Below are 21,110 nucleotides of genomic sequence, written 5' to 3' on the forward strand. Positions count from 1 at the left end.
CCGCGCGCGGAAGGCCCGCGCTCGCCTGTGCGCCTGCGCGCGCCGCCGGCCCCTCCGAGCGCGCCGCTCTACTCTTCCCGCGGCCTCTCGGCGCGCCTGACGTGAGGCGGACGCCACGACCCCCCGCGCGCCGGCTGAGGGGCTTCGGCGGGCGGCTGCGGGCGCGTTATCTGCTGCCTCCCGCTTCCTCGTGCCCCGGAGAACCGCGGCCTGCGCCGCCGTCGCCGCCGGTGAGTCTTGGCCGGCCGGCCCGAGCGCCGGACGTTGAAGTGGGCGCCTGCCCACGCTGAGGGGGCGCGAGGGGCGCCGAGGCCGGCCGGGCTGGGGGCGGGGGCGGGGGGGGCGCCTGGGGATGCCGGAGCGGCTGTGGGATGTTGTGGGTCTGGGGGGGGCACTCGGGGGGGGGTGGGCTGAGGGGGCGGCTTCCCGACGCCGCGGGCCGTGCCCGGACCTGCCGGGGGGCGCCTGCGGGCGACCGGTGGCCTTGTGGTCGTCGCGTGGGCGGCTCGGGACGACGGGTGGGGCCCTCGGGAGGCCGGGTGGGCGCTCGGGGGCCGCCGCGTGAGCCGCGCGCGCGGGCGCCGCCTCCCGCGGGCCGGGCCGCCCCCTCCGACCCCGCCCCCCGCGTCGCCGTGGCCGGCCGGTGTCCGCGAGCCTCCCGGAGGTGCCGCCCCCCGCCGCCCCTACCCTTGTCTACGTTCCAGCTGCTGCTTTTTTTTTTTTTTTTTGCTTTGGCGGGGCAGGGTGGGGGGTGGTGGTGGGGTGGACACTGGGCAAGGGCTGGCGCGCTAATCCGGCGGGAGGGCGCTTGTCCTGCACGGGTTCGATCCTCAGCATCCCGTAGGTTCCCCCCCCCCCACCCCCGAGCCTCGCCAGGAAAGTGATCCCTGAATGCAGAGCCACCAGGAGTAATAAGCTCTGAGCTTCGAAAGTGAGACCCAGACCCCGCTCCCCCTCAAAATAAAATTTTAAAAAAAGCACCTGGGTAAGCCCTTGTGTCTCCGCCCCCCCCCCCCACACACACACATGTGCAGGGGAACAGCAGGAGTGGGTGGGGGGTGGGTGGAGGGACTGGGCGGATTTCTAAACCCAGATGAGAAGTTCATCGTAGAAGCGTAGAAGTGGCAGCTGTAGCAGGGAAACTGAGTGGGTCGAGTTTTGTTTTGGTTTGGGGGCCACACCCGGCGGTAGTTCGGAGCCCAATGGGGTGCCGGGGGTCGAGCCTGGTTGGCGTCCTCCTCGCTGTGCTCCATCGCTCAGACCTGAGGGCTGGATTTGGACTCTTAAGCGCAGGGACTCCAGGTTCTTGCCGCAGGGCATGTGGGATTTGAGATCTAGAAGGGCCTGGGGGGAGGAGGGGAAAGGGACCCTCAGAAATGCTGTGCTTGTCACCGATCCACTGAAGCGTCCAAGTCCCCGCTGACTTACAGAAATACACACATATATATATTATATATATACACACACACATTGTTACTGTCATCCCGTTGCTCATCTATTTGTTTGAGTGGGCACCAGTAACGTCTCTCATTGAGAGACTTATTACTGTTTTTGACATATGCAATACGCCAAAGGGAGCTTGCCAGGCTCTGCCGAGCGGGCTCCATACTCTCGGTAGCTTGCCGGGCCCTCCGAGAGGGGCAGAGGAATCGAGCACGGGTTGGCCACATGAAAGGTGAGCACCTATCCTATTGCTGTGCTATCGCTCTAGACCATACACACACATGTGTAAAAATTAATTTTGCCACACACAGCGGTGCTCAGGGCTTACTCCTGGCTCTGTGCTCAGGGAATCACTCCTACAGGACTGGTGGGGGGGGACTCTGTGGGGTACCAGGGATGGAATCTCAGTCAGCGGCTTGCAAGGTAAATTCTTTACCCACTGTACTCTCTCTTTGGGCTCAGTTACTGACATTTTGGAATCACTTTCTCCAGAGGCAAAATAGTGATCAAAAGCGGGTCTTCAAGTAGCGGTCTACCTAGAAAATGACTTCTATTGGGAAATACCTGGGCCAGCGTAACAGTCCAGCAGTAGAGAGGGTAGGGTGAATGCCTTGCATGAGGCTAGCCAGAGTCAGTCCTAAGCTCTCCATAAGGGCTCCTGAGCCCAGCCATTAGTGGGAGCAGCCAGGAGTAACTTCTGGGCACAGCCAAGTGTGCCCCCCCCAAAAAAAAAAAACACAACTCAACCGTAACATGTGTTAGAGAGAGAAAGACAGATTGAGGCTGATTGCAAACTGGGAATAACTCCTGGTATGTGTGTGTGAGAACTCAGGTGTGTATGCATGCTTGTGGGTGTGTGTGCTTCTGTGCACTTACCTTTCCATAATATGGTAAGAACTAAACTCTGTACCTGTCACGTGAAGAGCTCGGTGCCACATTGCTTGACTAAAGAGGAAAAAGCCAGTCATTCAGAAAGGTTTTGTTGCTCAGGTTTTTCATGCCCCCAAGCTTTCGAAGCAGTTTTGACAGTTTGGTAGGTAGCATGTCACGATTTGAAATTAGTTTGGCAGTGATTGTTCTTCAGCTCAAGATGAAGGATGTACTGAAAGAAAATGCCGAGTAAGTTCCCAACTTGGAGATTTTCCAGGACATTGCCAAGAATGCTACCTGTGAAGTAAATGTCATTGTAATAATGTTAGATGTTACGACGGGATTATTAAAATATTATTACAGGTCTCATTATAGGGGGGGTCATCTTTTGTGCTTATGCTATTCTTTCAGAGACATCTTCCTTGCAGCTGGTATGATTAAGAAGAGGCTTGTCAGCATTGAGCTTTTCCTGTTTGGAAAACAATTTGTGGCAATTCATTCCACAGCTTCAGTTCGAGTAATTGATGACAAGCCATTATTTCAGTGACCTCTTCATTTTGCTGGGTCCCAACTGAAATAAGACATTGACCTCTGTGTGCTGGCTTAGCTCTTTGGAAGGGCTGATGAATGACTTGTTTTTCTGAGACTCTGAAGCAGGGGTCAGGTGGCTTTGGGACCCCCCCAACAGTGATTGTCAGCCAGTGTTTGCTGCAGTTCAACACGGGAGGCAAAGGATGTGATGCTGTTCGGGCTCTGTGGTGCTGGGTAGAACCCAGGCCATGCTGCTGGCACTGGGGGGCAGGTATGTGGTGTGAGGGACTGAACCTGAGTCAGGTGCATGCTAGGCATGCGCCCTAATTGCTGTACTATCTCTCTCTTTTTCTTTTGGCTTTTTGGGTCATACCCAGCGATGCACAGGGGTTTCTCCTGGTTCATGCACTCAGGAATTACTCCTGGCGGTGCTCAGGGGACTATATGGGGTGCTGGGAATCGAACCTGGGTTAGCTGCGTGCAAGGCAAACGCCCTACCCGCTGTGCTATCGCTCCAGCCCCTGCTGTACTATCTCTTGAACCTAGACTACTGCCTTGCGTGGCTTTTAGAATGACTGATGGAACCCTGATTAGATCTCAGGAAGCGCTGTCATTTTGGAGTTTGTACCTGTGGATTGTGTCTCTACTTGATGCTGATTTTACTGATCCCTTATCTGCTGTGGTTCTTTGGAAGTCTGTACATGGTTCGGTTTTAGGTAGAAGAGTTTTATGTTCTTTTTTTTTTTTTTTTGGTGGAGGGGGGGGCACACTTGGTGAGGCTCAGGGGTTACTCCTGGTTCTGCACTCAGGAATTACTCCTGGCGGTGCTTGGGTAATCACTATATGGGAAGCCAGGGATTGAACCCTGGGTAGTTGTGTGCAAGGCAAGCGCCCGACCCACTGTATTATCTCTCTGGCCCCTGCTTTTTTTTTTTTTTTTTTTTGGTGAAGGCACTGTAATTTACATAATCTTTTTTGTTGTTGTTGTTGGGAGGAACACCTGGTGGTGACTAGGGCTGACTCCTGGGCTTTATGCTCAGGGGTCACTCCTGACGTGACTCAGGGGATTCTATATGGTGCCAGGGATCGAACCTGTGTCAGCTGTGTTCAAGGAAAGCCCTACACACTGTACTATCACTCTTCCCACCCCTCTTTTTTGAACCACTTCTGGCAGTGCTTGGGGTCTACTCTGGACCCTGTTGTGGGAAGGCATGGGGTCTCTCCTGTAGTTCTCAGGACAAATGAAGTCAGGAGTGGAACCCTGATCTGCACACGCAAAGCTTCTGCTCCAACCCATTGAGCTATATATCTGGCCCTTAATGACCTGGCATATGGTTGGTGTAGGTATCCTGACTGTCTGTATTCACGGCTAACTCCGGGTGGTGCTCAGGGGACCCTGTGTCAAACTGGGGTTGGCTGCATGCAAGGCAGGTTCCTTACCCCTGTCCCATCTCTCTGGCCCCCTAATAGAAATTGCTTTCTTGTATATTACCAAATCACAGGGTATACTGAAAACTCAATTTTTTTGTTTGCGTAAATTGTTTCTTCTTATCTTTCAGACAAAAGGATGCCACGGCGAAAGAAGAAAGTTAAAGATCCTGCTGAGCCTCACAGTGTCGAGAAGACAGAGGTGGAAACCAGCAGCTCCAGCTCTGTGAAGAGAAAGCGCAGAGTTGAGGATGCATTCATTGTCATCTCTGATAGTGAGGGGGAGGTCAGTGTTCAGTTGTTATTTTGGGGGAAGGTGGCTTGGGGACACCTGAAGGTGCTCAGGGACGCTTCCTGGCTCTGGGCTCAGGAGTGACCTCTGGTGGTGCTCTGGGGACCAGCAGGTTGGTTGAAGTGACTGCCTGTAAGGAAAGCCCTCTAAGCTCCTATTGTACTTTCTGGCCCCAGGTCAGCATTCTGAAGAGTGCTGGATCTCTGACTCAGCCTCCTAACCACCACTGTTTTGTAACAACCTAATCCAGCTGGCTGGACTCTTGTTTATTTGTATAGTTTTGGTTTTGGGGCCACACCCAGTGGTGCTCAGGTCTTCCTCTTGGCTCTGTGCTCTGGGAATCCTCTTGGCAGGGCCCAGGGAACCCAGTGCAGTTCCTGCAATCAAACCCAAGTTTGCTCAGTGCAAGGCAAGTGTCTTATCTGCTGTACTGTTAGCTCCAACCTAGGACTCCCTTTTTTTTTTTTTTTTTTTGCTTTTTGGGTCACACCTGGCGATGCACAGGGTTACTCCTGCCTCTGCCCTCAGGAATCACCCCGGCAGTGCTCAGGGAACCATATGTGATACTGGGAATCGAACCTGGGTCGGCCGCATGCAAGGCAAATGCCCTACCCGCTGTGCTATTGCTCCAGCCCCAGGACTCCCAATTTTTAATCAGCCTTATTTATTTATTTATTTATTTATTTATTTATTTATTTATTTATTTATTTATTTATTTATTTATGGCATTTTGGGTCACATCTGGTGATGCTCAGGAGTTACTCCTGGGTCTGCACTCAGGAATCACTCCTGCTGGTTCTCTGAGAACCATATGGGATGCCGGGGATTGAACCCAGGTCAACTGTGTGCAAGGCAAACACCCTCCCCTCTGTACTATCACTACGGCCCCAATCAGTCTTATTTTGGTATGTAAATAATTTTTTGTTTTTGGTGGCTTTTTGGGTCACACCCAGGATGCTCAGGGGTTACTCTTGGCTTTGCACTCAGAATTATTCCTGGCAGTGCTCAGGGGACCATATGGAATACTAGAAATTGAACCCAGGTTGGCTATGTGCAAGGCAAATATTATACCCACTGTATTACTGATCTGGCTCTGTAAGGAGACTTAAGAGTTTCATAAAGGGGCCTGCCAGGGCAAGGAATGAAACTTTTTTTTTTTTTTGGGTCACACTTGGCAATGCATAGATAGGGGTTACTCCTGGCTCATGCACTCAGGAATTAACTCCTGGTGGTGCTCAGGGGACCCTATGGGATGTTGGTAATCGAACCCGGGTTGGCCGCGTGTAAGGCAAACGCCCTACCCGCTGTGCTATCATTCCAGCCCCGTGGAATGAAACTTAAAGGGAAGGAAGGAAGGAAGGAAGGAAGGAAGGAAGGAAGGAAGGAAGGAAGGAAGGAAGGAAGGAAGGAAGGAAGGAAGGAAGGAAGGAAGGAAGGAAGGAAAAAAAGAGAAAAGAAAAGAAAAAAGAAAAGAAAGTCCCTCAAGCCCCTGAGCACTGCTTGGTGTGGCCTTGAGATCAAAAACAAATTGTAGGAGGTTCTATATTTAAATTTAGAGATAGATGGTTTAAGGGTTAAAGCACATTACCTTGCATCCTGCCTATCATTGTTTGATTTCTGGCATGCCAGAACATACAAGAGGTCACTCCTGAGCTTTAGGGTGTGATTCCAAGCTGCTCTCCCCACCAAAAGTAATTGGCACGGAGCATATGAGCCTTCCCTGCTGTGCTATCTCTTTGGTCACCTCAAAATTGGTCTTGTTCCTTCTTTGTAACCAGTTATAGAAAATTTTTTCTTTTGTGTAATCAACATTTCAATTATGATGTTAGGAAAGAAACGAAGTTCCAATTTATGAATTTCCTACGGGTTGACGTATTTTGGGCAGTGGTGCACATCCTCAGGGATGTGATGTGCACATCACATGCTCAGAGGTTACTTCTGGCTCTGCACTCAGGGAATTACTCCTGACAGGGCTTGGGGGACCATATGGGATGCCAGGGATCGAACCTGGATTGCCCTGTGCAAGGCAAGAGCCCCACCCACAGCACTGTCTCTCTAGCCCCAAAGGTTGACTTTTTAATTTTTTTTTTGGATTTTTGTGCATCACCTGGCTGTGCTCAGGGCTTATTCCTGGTGGTCTCAGGGACCTTATGGGGTGCCGGGGATTGAACCCTAGTTTGCTACATGCTTGGAAAGTGCCTTACCTGCTATCTTATCGTTTCGGCCCTCTGACCTCATTTTTGGCATTTTTATTTGTATGAGTTGCATTGGTTCCATATCTTACGTATTTTTCTTTTTGTGCCATGAAGATTGTTTTTTTTTTCCTTGTTTTCTGGGAACATTTCTAGTAGCACTTGCTCTTGGTTCAGAGTTCACCCTCTATTGTAGGGGAGGTGAAAAGAGCACTCATTAATGGCAGTTGCGCTGATCATATTTCTTGTTTTACAACAGGAACCAAAGGAAGAGAATGGATTGCAGAATACAAAAATGAAACAGTCCAATAGAGCCAAGGGTTTGGCTAAGAGAAAAATTGCACGTATGTTTCCATTTTATTTTATTTTATTTATTTATTTATTTATTTATTTATTTTTTTTTTTGCTTTTTGGGTCACACCCGGCGATGCACAGGGGTTGCTCCTGGCTCTGCACTCAGGAATTACCCCTGGCGGTGCTCAGGGGACCATGTGGGATGCTGGGAATCAAACCCGGGTCGGCCGCGTGCAAGGCAAACGCCCTACCCGCTGTGCTATTGCTCCAGCCCCCGTATGTTTCCATTTTAATGCTGAGAATGGTTTTAAAAATGCAATGGTTAAGTACCCCTGTCTCTCTAGAAACGGTTGGCTGAAGCATGTTTCATAAAACTGTGGTCATAACGCTATATGTAATCCATTCGGGTTTCTGTTTTAGTTGGAGTGTGTGGAGGGTGGATACGGGGACCCCCATGCAGTGCTCAGGAGATCTGGGGACCCTCACTGTAGTTTGGTGTGAGGATGTAGTGCTGCTTGGTCCCAACTTGGGGTTGGAAGTTACCTGCACTATAGTTGGTGATGCTCTGAGGATCATGCAGTGCTGGGGATTGAACCCAGTGCCACTGCATGCAAGGTGTGTGTCCTACCTCCTGCATTTATCGCACCAGCCCCTCTAGTTCATTATTTATGCATTTCTTTTTTATTTATTTATTGAATTGCCATGAGTTACACAGTTACAGAGTTGCTTATGATTGGGTTTCAGTCATACAATGTTCCATCACTAGTCCCTTCACTAGTGTGCACTTCCCATCACTAGTATCCCCAGTTTCCTTCCTGCCCGCCCTTCCCTGGCCTTCCAGGAGGGAGAGCCGGAGGGAGGGAGGGAAGGAGGATCCTGGACCAGAGCGATAATAATTTTCTCTCCCTCTCCCCCATCTCCTCTCCTTCCCCTCTCCTTCTCTTCCCTCCCTCCCTCCCCTTTAGGTATTATGGTTTATGTATGCTTTTTTTTTTTTTTTAGTTTTGGATCACACCCGGCGATGCACAGAGGTTACTCCTGGCTCTGCACTCAGGAATTACTCCTGGCGGTGCTCAGGGGACCCTATGGGATGCCGGGGATTGAACCCGGGTCGGCCGCGTGCAAGGCAAACGCCCTACCCGCTGTGCTATCGCTCCGGCCCTTATTTATGCATTTCTTGATTGAGATTTTGGGGCCACACCAAGTAGTCCTCAGGGTCTATTCCTGCTTCAGGGCTCGGGGCGGGTGTGTGTGTGTGTGTGTGTGTGTGTGTGTATGTGTGTGCATCTGGTGCTAGGGATTACTGTTGCACGGGCCCCTTGTAGTTCCTTATTTATGCCTTTATTAAGTGGAGTTGGGGGCCACACCAAGCTATACTCGGGGGCTATTCCTGACTTGATGCTCAGTAGTGATCCCTGGTAGTGCCTGTGGGTACCCTGTGTGAAGCCGGGGCTGGAACTGAGGGGCTGGCCACATGCGAGGAAGCACGTGCCTTTGACCCCATCTCTCCAGCTCCATAGTAAGGTCTTTTTTTTTGGTGGGGCGTGGGGGGAAACGTAGGTTACTTTGGCCATACCCCGTGGTGCTTGGGTCTTACTCCTTGCTGTGTACTCTGGAGTCACTCTCAGCAGAATTGGGGGACCCTAAGGGGTGCTGGGGATCAAGCTGGGTGCTGGTCAGCTGCATGCAAAACTAGCATTTTGCCTGCTCTACTAGCACTACAACCCCAGCTTACCGATTTTCTTTGGGGGGTTGGGGGGGTTTGGGCCACACCTGACAATACTCAGGGCTTACTCTTGGCTTTGAACTCAGGAATTACTCCCGGTGATGCTCAAGGGACCTCCATTTACAAAGCAAATGTTCTACGTGTTGTATTGTCACTCTGGACCAGCTTATCAATTTTATTGCTCATTTTCAAGGAACCAACCTTTGGTTTGTTTTATTTTCTTCATTGATTTCTTGTTTTTAAGTGCATTGATTTTGGCTGTCACTCTTATTATTTTCTTCTGCTTACTTTGGATTTAATTTGCTGTTCTTTTTCTGTTTCCTAAGGTGGAAACTTAGGTGAGGAAATGGACATCTGTCTTCTTTTCTAACATAAGTGCTTAATGTTATAAATGTCTCTCTAAGTAATGCTTTAACCACAGCCCACAAATTTTGTAAAGTGGCATTTTTGTTTTAGTGGCATTTTCGTTTTCCTTTAGTGTGTGTGTGTGTGTGTGTGTGTGTGTGTGTATTTTTTCTTTCCTTTTTGGTTTTTGGGCCACACCCAGCAATCCTCAGGGTTTACTTCTGGCTCTGCGTGTACTGGTGTATCATGAAGGATGGCAAGGATTGAACCCAGGACTGCTGTGTGCATCGGAAGTGCCTTACCTGCTGTGCTATTGTTCCGGCCACAATATATATCTCTTGAGGTGTTTTTTTTTTTCTCTTTGAACTGCATGTTACTGTGCTTAGTCTCCATGTATTTGAGATTTCTTTTTTTTTTTTGCATTTTTTTCCCCCTGCTGTTTGGGTCACACCCAGGAATGCTCAGGGTTACTCTTGACTCTGCACTCAGAAATTAATTGTGGCGGTGCTCGGTGGACCATATGGGGTGCTGGGGATTGAACCTGGGTCGGTTGCATGCAAAGCAAATCCCCTACCTGCCGTAGTATCACTCTTACCCGGATTTCCTTCCTTCCTCCCTCCCTCCCTCTCTTCCTTCTTTCCCTTCCTCCCTTCCTTCTTTCCCTTCTTCCCTATGTCCCTCCCTCCTTCCCTTCTTCCTTCCTTCCCTCCTTCCCTCTCTGTGCTCAGGGGCTTATTCCTGTCTCTGTGCTCAGGGATCACTCCTGGGGAGGATTCAGGGGATCTTATGGGGTGCTGGGGATTAAAACTGGGTCAGCCGCATGTAAGGCAAGTCTCTTACCTGCTGTGCTATCCCTCTGGCCCTACAAATGAGGATTTTTTTTCCTTCTTTTTGGGTCGCACCGGCGATGCTTAGGGGTTGCTCCTGGCTCTGCACTCAGGAATTACTCCTGGCGGTGCTCAGGGGACCATGTGGGATGCTGGGAATCAAATCCGGGTCGGCTGCGTGCAAGGCAAATGCCCTACCTGCTGTGCTATCACTCCAGCCCTGACAAGTGAGGATTTTTTTTTAAATACACTTAAAAGCACCCACAACTTCTCAATGGAATAAATTATATGTTTTGTTGGTTTGAAAGGCAACCAAGTCGTGACAGTAAACTAATGATGCTTTTAAAGTTGGTCAAACCTCATGTCATTTCTAATAAATTTTCACATTAACTACTTACTACAGTGTGAAATAAGAAATTGTGTGTTGTATGGATCACAGGTGGCTATAAAAATGTTCCCTTTCTTTAGATCTACAGGTTAAGCATTAGTGAGTGAGGTACAGTATGTCTATCTTATGATATATCTTTCGGCCCTTGATTTCCAGTTTAATTCCAACGGCGTCTGAGGGCCAGTGTCTGATTTCTGTTGCTTTTTATTTGTGAAGTTGTGTTTTATGGCCTCGAATGTAGTCTGTCTTGGTGAATGTTCTGAGGGAGCTGAAAAAGAACGTGTATTCTGTATTCTGTTGTTAGTGGTTGAAGTAGTCTGTACATGTCCATTACAAGCGGTTGATTAATGGTGGTGTTGAGTTCATATTGATTTTCTGCCTCCCAGAGCTGCCTGTTTCTGATCGGCGTCCAAGTTTCCAGAGACGAGAGTGGATTCGTCTCTTTCTCCTTGCATCTTGCTCAGTTTTTGTCCCAGGCAGTCATACTCTTGAAGAAACTTTGGCCCTTTGGGCGCCTTAGGAAACCCGTTTCCGGGCTGGAGACATAGTTCAGTGGGTAAGGCGCTTGCCTTACTAGGAATGACCTGAGCAGAGAGCCAGGAGAAGTCCTGAGCATCTGTAGCTGTGGCCCAAAAAGTGAAAGAAAAAAAAAAAGTATAAATAAACATACATATTATAATACATAATATATATTTTAGGTTGTTTTTGGATCACACCCGGCAGTGCCCAGGGCTCACTCCTGGCTTTGCACTCAGGAATTACTCTTGGTTGTGCATGGGTGACCGTATGGGATGCTGGGGATCGAACCTGGGTCGGCCACATACAAGCACCCTACCCGCTGTACTATCTCTCCAGTCCTAAGATACATATTTTAATATGCCACATATATGTATATACATATATTTTTGCCCCATCTGGCAGCGCTCAGGGATCACTTCTGGCTGGCCCTGGAGGACCCTGTGTGGTTACAGGTATTGAATCCCAGGTGCAAAGCAGTTAATTTACCCGCTGTGCTCTGTCTGGCCCCTGAGACTTTTTAGTTAGCGTGGTATAGTTGATATAACCATTACCTGGGCTTTAAGCAGTTTAATGCTCTTTTTTGTTTGTTTGTTTGTTTGTGTTGGGCCATCCCTGGTGGTATTCAGGGCCTAATCCTAGTGTGTTGCTCTGGGATTATCCCTAGTGCTTGGGAAACTTGGTGCCAGCAGTCAAACCCGGGCCTCCCACGTGGAAAGTATGCACACTCGCTGAGCGAGGCACCTTCTGGCCTAGAGTAAGGGTGCTTTCTTAGGGTTTGTTTTTTGACTATACCCAGCAGTGCTCAGGGTTTACTCATGGTTCTGCACTCAGGGTTCCCTCCTGGTGGACTCGGGGGGGCCATAAGGTGCTAGGGAGTGAACCTGGGTCAGACACATACAAGGCAGACACTTTATCTGTTACACTATCTCTCCCACCTCATGACAGTGTCTTAATGCTTTGAAGAGTGTGACAAATTGGCTTTTGCGTATATAAGTGGTTCCTGGATCTCAGTTAAATCAGCTTTATCACAGTTACAGAGCTACATGAGAAAAAGGTTGCTTTCAGCAAAGGCCGGGGGCAGGACAAGTCTTTATCTTGTTTAGTTTTTTTCTTTGTTATGAAATGAGCTCTCACAGCCAGTAGAAATAGCGATGAATGACGCAGTTCTCGGATGGGTAATATCTAGAGCGTGTTCTGGATTGTTAACAGCCTGTTTGCCCATCTCTGCGGGAGGCTAACCTGAATGTTGGGAGACGTTAATCATCATAAATTGTGATCCGCATAATCAGCTTCCCTCCCCGTTGTGTAGCTCTGCAGAGTTCACTGCTGAGTTGAGCTGCTGAGCTGGAGCATCTGGCTGGTGTTGACACTTGTTGACGTCCTCCTTAAGGTGACATGCTCGCTTCTATCTTGCATGGGATTCAGTTTGTTTTCTCCTGCTTTTTTTTTTTTTAATTTATTTTTATTTATGTTTGAGCACACCTGGCAGTGCTCAGGGTTTGCTCCTGACTCTGGACTCAGGGATCACTCCTGGCCATGCTCAGGGAATGATATGGACACCAGAGGTTGAACCAGGGTCACCTGCATTCAGGCGCCCCACTCCATGTACAAGTGCTCCATCCCCCTGTTTCTTTTCATAGTTGGATACTTAATAGTTGAGGCCAGGTGAAATGTGTCCTCTTCAGCAGGGATTTTCATTGAACTTAAATCTCAGGTCTTAGTGGATGTAGAGAGGCTGGAGTGATAGTACCCGCTGGAGCAGGTAGGGTGTTTGCCTTGCACACGGCTGGCCCAGATTCAATTCCCAGCATCCTATATGAGCCCCTGAGCACCACCAGGAGTAATTCCTGAGTGCAGAGCCAGAAGTAACCCCTGTGCATTGCTGGGTGTGACCCCAAAAAAGCAAAAACACAAACAGAAAACCCTAGTGTATGTGGAGAAATGAGACAGTGACTTGTGAATACAAGTGTCTTTAGGAGAGGCCAGAGAGAAAGTACAGTGGGGAGGGTGTTTGCCTTCCACATGGCCAGAAGGCAGACGTGGGTTTGATCCCTGGCATCCCATATGGTCCTCTGGGTATTGTGAGGAGCAGTTCTTGAATGCAGAGCCAGGAGTAACCCCTGAGTATAACTGGGCCCCTTTTTCTCCAAATGTCTTCAGGGCTCATAAGAGAATATATTGCGCTCAGCCAGTCCTGCCTTGATCCCTGACACTACCTCTGTCCCCATGAGCACTGCTGGTGTGGCTCAAGCCTCCCTCCCACCCATGACAACTCCTTCCCCCCACCCCCCAAAAACCCCCAAACAACCCCAAAGGAAGATCTCTTCACAGTTATGGTTACTGATTAGCACAGAATGTTGGTCCTGTCAAGTTAAATGATTGTATCCTGTAGTTAAAATATACTTAAGGTTATACTTAACATGACTAAGTTTGGTAACATAACAGTAGCAAAATTTGCTGGGTAGGAGAGATACAGAGAAGACAAGTTAGTACAGGAGGGAAGGCGCTTGCTTCCTTGCTGCTGACCTCTTTTCAAATCCCTGGCATCACATTCATCCCCTGAGCACTGCCAGAGGTAATTTCTGAGCACAGTGCCAGGAATAGCCCTGAGTACCCCTGGGTGTGGCCCAATCCCCATTTAATAATGATTGAGCTCTTTTTAGGTACCATAATTACATTGTTTTTACATATAATTAATCCTCATGACCATTTTCACCTATTTTTTTTATTTGTATTACATATGTGTGAACTAAAATATTATAGAGTCAAGGCAATTTCCACATGAAATCCTGAAGTACTGTATTTTTTGGGGCGAGAGAGAGAGGACAGGAGCTAAGGTGCTTGCCTACCTTGTTTTTACTGACCTTGATTTGATCCCTGGCAATGCAGCAGGGTGTGGCCTAGAAAACCAAAAAACGGAAGGAAAAAATGCGTATTGACTCTACATGTGTGTCTGCTGCACGTTAAACAGTGGGCCTGAAGCCATAGTATAGTGGGTAAAGCGGTTGCCTTAAATGTGGCAGACCTGGATTCAGTCTTCGGCACCCCACATGGTTCCACTTTGGTTTTGAGTTTTGACCAGCAGCTTTGTCAGGAGTGAACCCTGAGCACAGAGCCAGGAGTAAGCCCTGAGCACTGCTGGGCCCAAAAGACCAAAAAAGAAAGCAAACAAAACAAAACAGCCAAAAAATAAAACAATTAGGCCTGAGGGCGATGATCAGTAACCCTCCCTGGACTGCGGAAAAAAATCAGAATCAGGGGCTGGAGCCATAGCACAGCGGTAGGGCTTTTGCCTTGCACGCGGCTGACCCAGGTTCGATTCCCAGCATTCTATATGAGCCCCTGAGCACCACCCCATATGGTCCCTAGAGCGCCGCCAGGAGTGATTCCTGAGTGCAGAGCCAGGAGTAACCCCTGTGCATCGCCGGGTGTGACCCAAAAAGAAAAAAATCAAAATCAAGAGTTGTCTTTATTTGGGTGTGTGTTGGGGGGTGGGGTGAGGTTGTGGTTTGGCTCATATTCAGTGGTGTCGGGAGGCTCGGAACATCATGCCTTGCTGGGGATGAAGTCAGGAGTGGGCTGCATGCAAAGCAAGTCCCCTAACACCTGTCCTACCTCTCTGGCTCCCTGAATCAAAATTTCGACCTGCATAATCAGGCTGGAGCGATCAGAAAGTGGTTTAGGGCCCTGGCCTTATGTGCAGTTAATTCTTGGCACCTCCTGGGGGTCCCCTGAGCTCCATACCAGGACTGATCCCTGGGTACAGAGCCTGGGGCATTCTGGGTGTGACTCCCCAAATCTAATTTAAAAAAAAGAAAAAGAAACCACAGTTCAGTTCTGGTGTCCTCCCTCCTTGGAGAATGCAAGCCCACCGAGGCCGTGCGATTTTGTTGGAAAGAGTGGGTCTGGCGGCTACCTCCAGCAAGACCTTGGAGCATCATCTGTCTAGAACTTTCAGAAAACTTGTGTGTTGAAAAGCGGCGTATTGCAAGGAACCCAGATTTCTCTCTTTTACATTACACGGTTTTTTGGTTCTCTGAAATTGAACATGGAGGATGTAATCAACTTTTTCTTGACTTAATGGCTTCATTAGGCACGTCAGTCTTTTTCATTTTCGCAGTTCTTGTGGTGTAGCATTTTAACTTGCATTTCCTTGCTGCTAATGATCCTTTCTCATGTTCCAATGGTGGCTTTTGTGAAGTTACTGCTCGGATCTCTTGCTCATTATTTTTATATTTGATTGCTTCTTTTCTGTTTGGGCCGGGGTGGGGGTGGCAGGGGGTTGGATCATACCCAGAGGTCCTCAGGGACCTCTCCTGACTGTTTAATGATCACTGCTGGTGATTGCTCGGGGAATCATGATTCAAGGCAAGTGCCTGAAATCACTTTTACTAGCTCTCTGATCTCTTTTACTTTTTTCTTTTTTTTTTGTTTTGCTTTGGGCTACCCTTGGTGATGCTTAGGGGTTACTCATGGTTCTGTGCTCAGAAACTATTCCTACTGGTGCTAAGGGGACCGTATGGGGTGCTGGGGAGTGAACCCAGATCAGCCACGTGCAAGGCAAATGTCCTACTTGCTGTACAATAATTCCAACCCTAATCTGATCTCTTTTTCTATTTTAACTTTCTTGATCCCCTTTTTAATTTTTGTTTCTTTTTGTTGTTGTTGTTCTTGAACCACACCCAGTGGTACTCAGGGGTTACTTCTGACTCTTTGCTCAGGGATCAGTCCTGGTGCTGCTTGGGGGACCTTGGAAGTTGCCACGATTGAACCCAGGTTGGCCACATGCAAAGTAGGCGCCCTACTGCTGTGCTATCTACCTCTGCGGCCTTAATTTTTCATTTTAAAATTTGTTATGCTTGTTTAAAGAAATATACATGTTTTTGTTTGGGGGCCATAGCTAGTGGTGCTGGGAGAGGGGTGTGAGGGGGCTATGCCTGGTTTAGTGCTGAGGGGTCATTTCTGTAGGTGTATGGGTGGGACCAGGTTTTGCTTAGGATGGAACTCTGGAAGCCTTGGCATTGGTGTCCATTTCTGGGTTTGTTTATATTTATTATTAGCCTAGTACCAGGCATTCTTCCATACACTGGAGAGAAAGTAGTGAACAAAGCTGGCAAAAAATGCTTTATGGACACTTGCAGACTACTTAAGTCAGGATTCTGACTGTTATTGTTCAGGAAATGATCTTGGCCACTGTGCTTTGTGGGACTTTCCTTTTTTGGGGGGGTGGCAGGATGGGGCACACCTGGCAATGTTCAGGGTCTTTGTCCTGGCTCTGTGCTCAAGAACATGTCCTTGAAGGTGCTCAGGGGACTATATATGGTGCCAGGGATCTAACCCAGGTCAGTCATGTGCAAGGCAAGTGCCCTGCTGGCTATAATAATCTTTTTAGTCCTAACTTTTCCTCAATAAGATCATGGTGTGAGAGATATTAGAGAGGTTTAATACCTTTGCCTTGCTAGTGGCTGATTCAGGTTCCATCTCTGACACTGCATAGGGTCCCCTGAGACGCCATCAGGGCTGATCTCTGAGCACAAAATAATGACTAAGCTCTGAACACTCTAGGATGTGGGTAACTTTTTTTTTAATTTAAAAAAAAGGGAAAGAAAGATAAAATTGCACTATATGTTTGGGCCTTTGGTGGAAATATTGCTTCATTCTATTGCTTGCCAGTGTTTGTTCATTCATTCTCCCTCCCTTTTTCTTACAGAGATGACAGAGGAGGAACAGTTCGAGCTGGCTCTTCAAATGAGTGAGCAGGAAGCTAGGGCAGTGAACAGCCAGGAGGAAGAAGAGGAGGCACTCTTGAGGAAGGCCATTGCTGAAAGCCTGAATGTAAATATTCTGTATTGATACCATTTGGCGGGAGCTTGGATCAGATTTGCATGGCTTTTTTCCAGGGCTCTTTTGTACTCAGGACTAGTTCTAGTCATTGTTCTGAGGGTTTTCACCTGGCCCCTTTGTTTCTCATAATTCATTTAAAAAGGCCTTTGAATGACTGGAGCCTCAAATTGTTGATTTTTGTGTTTTGGGCCACACCTGACGGTGCTCACGGGTCACTCCTGGCTCTGCACTCAGGAATTACCCCTGGTGGTAGTTGGAGGACCATCTTGGATGCCAGGGATCGAACCTGGATTGGCTGTGTGCAAGGCAGACATCCTACCTGCTGTACTGTCTGTCTAGCCCCAAGACCTCCATTAGAAAGGCGCGTTTTGTTCCTTTCTAAGAAAGCAGTTTGTTTCCACCCCACAGATTTTCAGTGGGTTTTATTTATTTATTTATTTTGTTTGGGGGCTATATCTGGCAGTGCTCAGGGCTTACTCCTGGCTGCGGACTATAGATCATTCCTGGCAGTACTTGGGGAACCATGTTGGGGTGTGGGCATTGAACCCAGGTCAGCCACATGCAAGGCAAGTGCCTTCCTCACCATACTGTCAGTTCTGGCCCTTAGTCTTTAGGATTGTTTGTAGTTTTGAAAAATTGCCAGTGACCCACATTCCTAGCAACCCAGAGGTGCTCCCCACGCCTGTTTGGGGAGTGGAGGAGAAAGGAGAACTAGAGGTGGGTTCCGGAGAGGAAGAAGGAGTAATGTGGACCGTGTTCAAATGATGGTCCTGCTTGTTTATGGGGATTTGACTACGTGATTGAATTGTGGCATTAAAATTAGCCACTTAGGATTATTTTTGTATTTGGGGCCTACATCAGGGCTTCCTCCTGATTGCTCTGGGATCACTCCCTGGTTGGACCCTATGCTGTGCCAGGGATAACCTGGGTTGGCCAAAGGCAAGTTAAGCACCTTACCTCTTGTACTATCTCTCTGGCCCTTTACCCTTCTTTTTGTTGTTGTTTGGTTTGTTTTTTTGGTGGGGAGAACCACACCTGATAGTAGCCAGGGACTGTTCTGACTGTTGCTCAGGGACCATATGTGTGCTGGGGGTCTGATCGCAGGGGAGGGGCGATAGAAAGTGCTTTTAACCTCTGCTATCTCTGGCGCTCTCTCTCTGTCTTGCTCATTCTCTCTCTCTCTCTCTCTCTCTCTGGACCTTACTGAAATTTGTTTGCATGTGAAGCGTGTGGAGGATATTTACCAGTTGGCCATCGAACACCTGCCTTTTCCTCTTTGCTGTTCCCTTTGCTCAGATCAGCAAAGGAGTCAGAGTAGGAGATTGAGTCCAGTGCTTTGCACTCTGCATGCTGCCTACCCTTCGTAGAGTTCCAGTGAATTCAGTGACTGCGATTTGGAGAGCAGAGTCTCTTAAAGACAGTGGCCTTCCCCATATGTCCTTGCTGTGACCCCTGCCTATGTCGCTGTTCTAATAATCTACCTCGTCTGGTTGTGGAATCACTCGTTTCAGAGTTGCCGGCCTTCGGATGCTCCAGCTTCCAGCTCTGGACCTCCGGCCACTGGACCGTCATCTTCCCAGTCCCACCAAGAGAACACCACAGACTCGGGGACCACTGAAGGCATGTCTCCCTGTTCTGACTCCTTACACTCATCAAGTTCTAACCATACACCACAAGGGCGCTCTCACCGAGCGTAGCTAGAACAGACATGCCCCAAAGTCCTGTTGGTGTTATTAAAGAGGTTCGTTGAGAAAGTAAGTTGAGCTCACATTAATACCCAGCATCCTTTTGATCTCCAAGGAGAAACCAACATTTGATAAAACCCAAAGAAGAGCCTTAAAAAATAAACAAAACCACATACACATAAAAACGGCGACAACAACAAAAAAGCCAAACAGCACCCCCTATGATGTAATTCTTGGTAAGAGCTAGCTTACCAATCTCGCTTCGTAAAAAAGTTGGTCCTGAGCCCTACTTTTTCTCAAATACCTACAGGCAAATGGCATCTGGGACCTCCATCCCTGTTTAAAGGCTCCCTTATCAGTCAGGGAAACGAGGCTGAGGACAGAGAGGAGCCCTGGGACCACCCTGAAAGCACAGAAGAGGAGTCGGGCTGTGACAGCTCGGGAAGCTGGGAGCAGTCAAACTCGCCAGTGTTTGAGAATGGCAACGCTAACTGTGCTGACAGATGTACTGGCCATTTGACTGCGCACACAGTGTTGGGGAAGCCTCAGGAAACTACTGGGAAGGGTTCCGCATATCCCCAGGCTGCCCAGGGTAGGGGGGACACAGCTAGGCCCTGTTGGCCTGCACCCGCAGAGGCTAAATGTCTCCAGGACGCTGAGGGCACAGTGCACTACTTCTGGGGTGTTCCATTCTGCCCGGCCGGTGTGGACCCTAACCAGTACACCAAGGTCATTCTCTGCCAGTTGGAGGTGTATCAAAAGAGTCTGAAAAAGGCTCAGAGGCAGCTCTTAAGGAAAAAAGGCTTTGGGGACCCCGTGTTACCCAGCCCTCCCTCTCTGATCCAGAGCGAATGTGGCCAAGGCGATCAGGCTAGTGAGCAAAAGGAAGGTAGCTCCGAAGATGCAGGAGATGAAGACACAGAGGTGAGGCAGGAGACTAGGGCCACTGCCTGGCACGCCAAGCCCACGGATTTCCGAGAAAGCCCCGTTGAAAGCTTGCAAGAGAATCTTTTGTTGGAGGAAGAGCAACCCACAACGAGTCATGGTCAGGTAAGGGCCGGCGGTGCTGTGATTAAGGACAATTGATTCGGAAATTAAACCAGGCTGACTTGTAGTGCTCTGTTCCTTTGGTGGTGGTTTTCTTTAAATCTCCTTCGATGGTTAGAGTAACACATGCTCATTCTGGAAAACAGGGGAAGCACTGAAGAGTATAAAGAAGAAAAATTGCTCATGATCCCAGCACCGAGAGCCAGTCATCCATTCTAATATAAAAAATATATTTAAAATATTTTTTCAATAAAATGAACTCTCTTGTAATAGTTTTTGTTCCTTTCTCCCAGTGCATAATTTATCTTGTATCTTTTTCCGTTAGGTATACAATTTCTTTGTTTCTGGGTATGTTTTTGGTCTATATCCAGCTGTGCCCAGGGCCTACTACTCCTGGCTCTGTGCTCAGAGATTGCTCTTGGTCAGGCTTGGGGGATCCTGCGGGCTGCCGGGGATGGAATTTGGGTCAGCCATGTGCAAGGCAAGTGCCCTGGCTGTTGTACTGTCTCTCTCTCTCTCTTTTTTTTTTTTTGCTTTTTGGGTCACATCCGGCGATGCACAGGGGTACTCCTGGCTCTGCACTCAGGAATTACCTCTGGCGGTGCTCAGGGGACCATATGGGATGCTGGGGATTGAACCCGGGTTGGCCGCTTGCAAGGCAAATGCCCTACCCGCTGTACTATCGCTCCAGCCCCATGTTCTATTGTTTATTTGGCCCTACTTTTGGAAAACTATTCAGTCAGGTGGTATGAACATGAAGTCATTTTTTGGGTCTGTGTCTTGAAATTTTTCTTCTGTCTACAGCAGTTCACATTTCCAAGAGATAACAGTAATGTCTGCATGCCTCAGAATTTAGAAGCTATAAATAAAAGAAGCCTTGTCTCATTTCCCATCCCAGCCACCCGTTTCCTGGAGTCAGTCTTTAGTGCTAGTTTCCAGTGGATTGTTCCAGATTTTCCGTATTGCATTTGTTAGCACACATTTGTACTTTCTCTTTCCCTCACTTTTTTTTTTTCACTTTTTTTTTTTTAAATTTCCCTCAGACCTTGTAATTTACTTTCTCCACCCACCCCCTTTTTGGTTTTGGGGTCACTCCTATCTGTGCGCAGGAGACCATGTGACGCTGGCGATGGAATCTGGGCTCCTGCATGCAGAGCCTGTGCTCAACCCACTGAAGTATCGCCCGGCTCTCATAGGGTGTTTTTGCCAAGTGGGGTGCTATGGGGGGAAGCTCTCAAAAGGGGCACATGGCCAGGATTACTCTTTTTTATTTTTTTGGCTTTTTGGGTCATACCCGGCAATCCACAGGGGTTACTCCTGGCTCATGCACTCAGGAATTACTCCTGGTAGTGCTCGGGAGACCATATGGGATGCTGGGGATCGAACCCGGTCGGCTGCGTGCAAGGCGGCAAATGCCCTATCCGCTGTGTTATCGCTCCATCCCGTTTTTTTTTTTTGCCAGGATTACTCTTAAGAGACTTGAAACTCAGGGAAGGGGAATTGTTCCATCATGGGCTGTGAAAGGGGTAGAAGGGGACTCCCAAACTTGTGCCTAAAGAATTGGTTCATTTTTTTGTTTATTTGTTTTGTTTTTGTTTGTTTGGGGGCTATATCCGGCTACGTTCAGGAATCTCTCCTGGCAGGCCTCAGGAGACCATATGCAGTGCCAGGGATCAAAC

The 21,110-nt window shown here is 48.6% G+C and overlaps 1 protein-coding gene across 2 annotated transcripts in view; it reads left to right on the forward strand.

The window, feature by feature from the left end:
* Positions 1-21,110, forward strand: part of UIMC1 (ubiquitin interaction motif containing 1) — a 73,229-nt gene continuing 52,119 nt past the window's right edge. The window contains exons 1-6 of one of the 2 annotated variants that reach the window (XM_004611435.2): positions 1-230; positions 4,404-4,558; positions 7,016-7,100; positions 16,566-16,690; positions 18,211-18,319; positions 18,695-19,434. In XM_004611435.2, coding sequence (XP_004611492.2) covers positions 4,412-4,558; positions 7,016-7,100; positions 16,566-16,690; positions 18,211-18,319; positions 18,695-19,434 — 1,206 coding nt within the window. In that variant the 5' untranslated portion in view covers positions 1-230; positions 4,404-4,411. The remainder of the gene's footprint in view (positions 231-4,403; positions 4,559-7,015; positions 7,101-16,565; positions 16,691-18,210; positions 18,320-18,694; positions 19,435-21,110) is intronic. The other variant, XM_055127704.1, reaches the window with a different exon arrangement.

The sequence above is a fragment of the Sorex araneus genome, chromosome 2 (assembly GCF_027595985.1).
Source record: "Sorex araneus isolate mSorAra2 chromosome 2, mSorAra2.pri, whole genome shotgun sequence".
In the NCBI taxonomy this organism is placed as follows: Eukaryota; Metazoa; Chordata; class Mammalia; order Eulipotyphla; family Soricidae; genus Sorex; species Sorex araneus.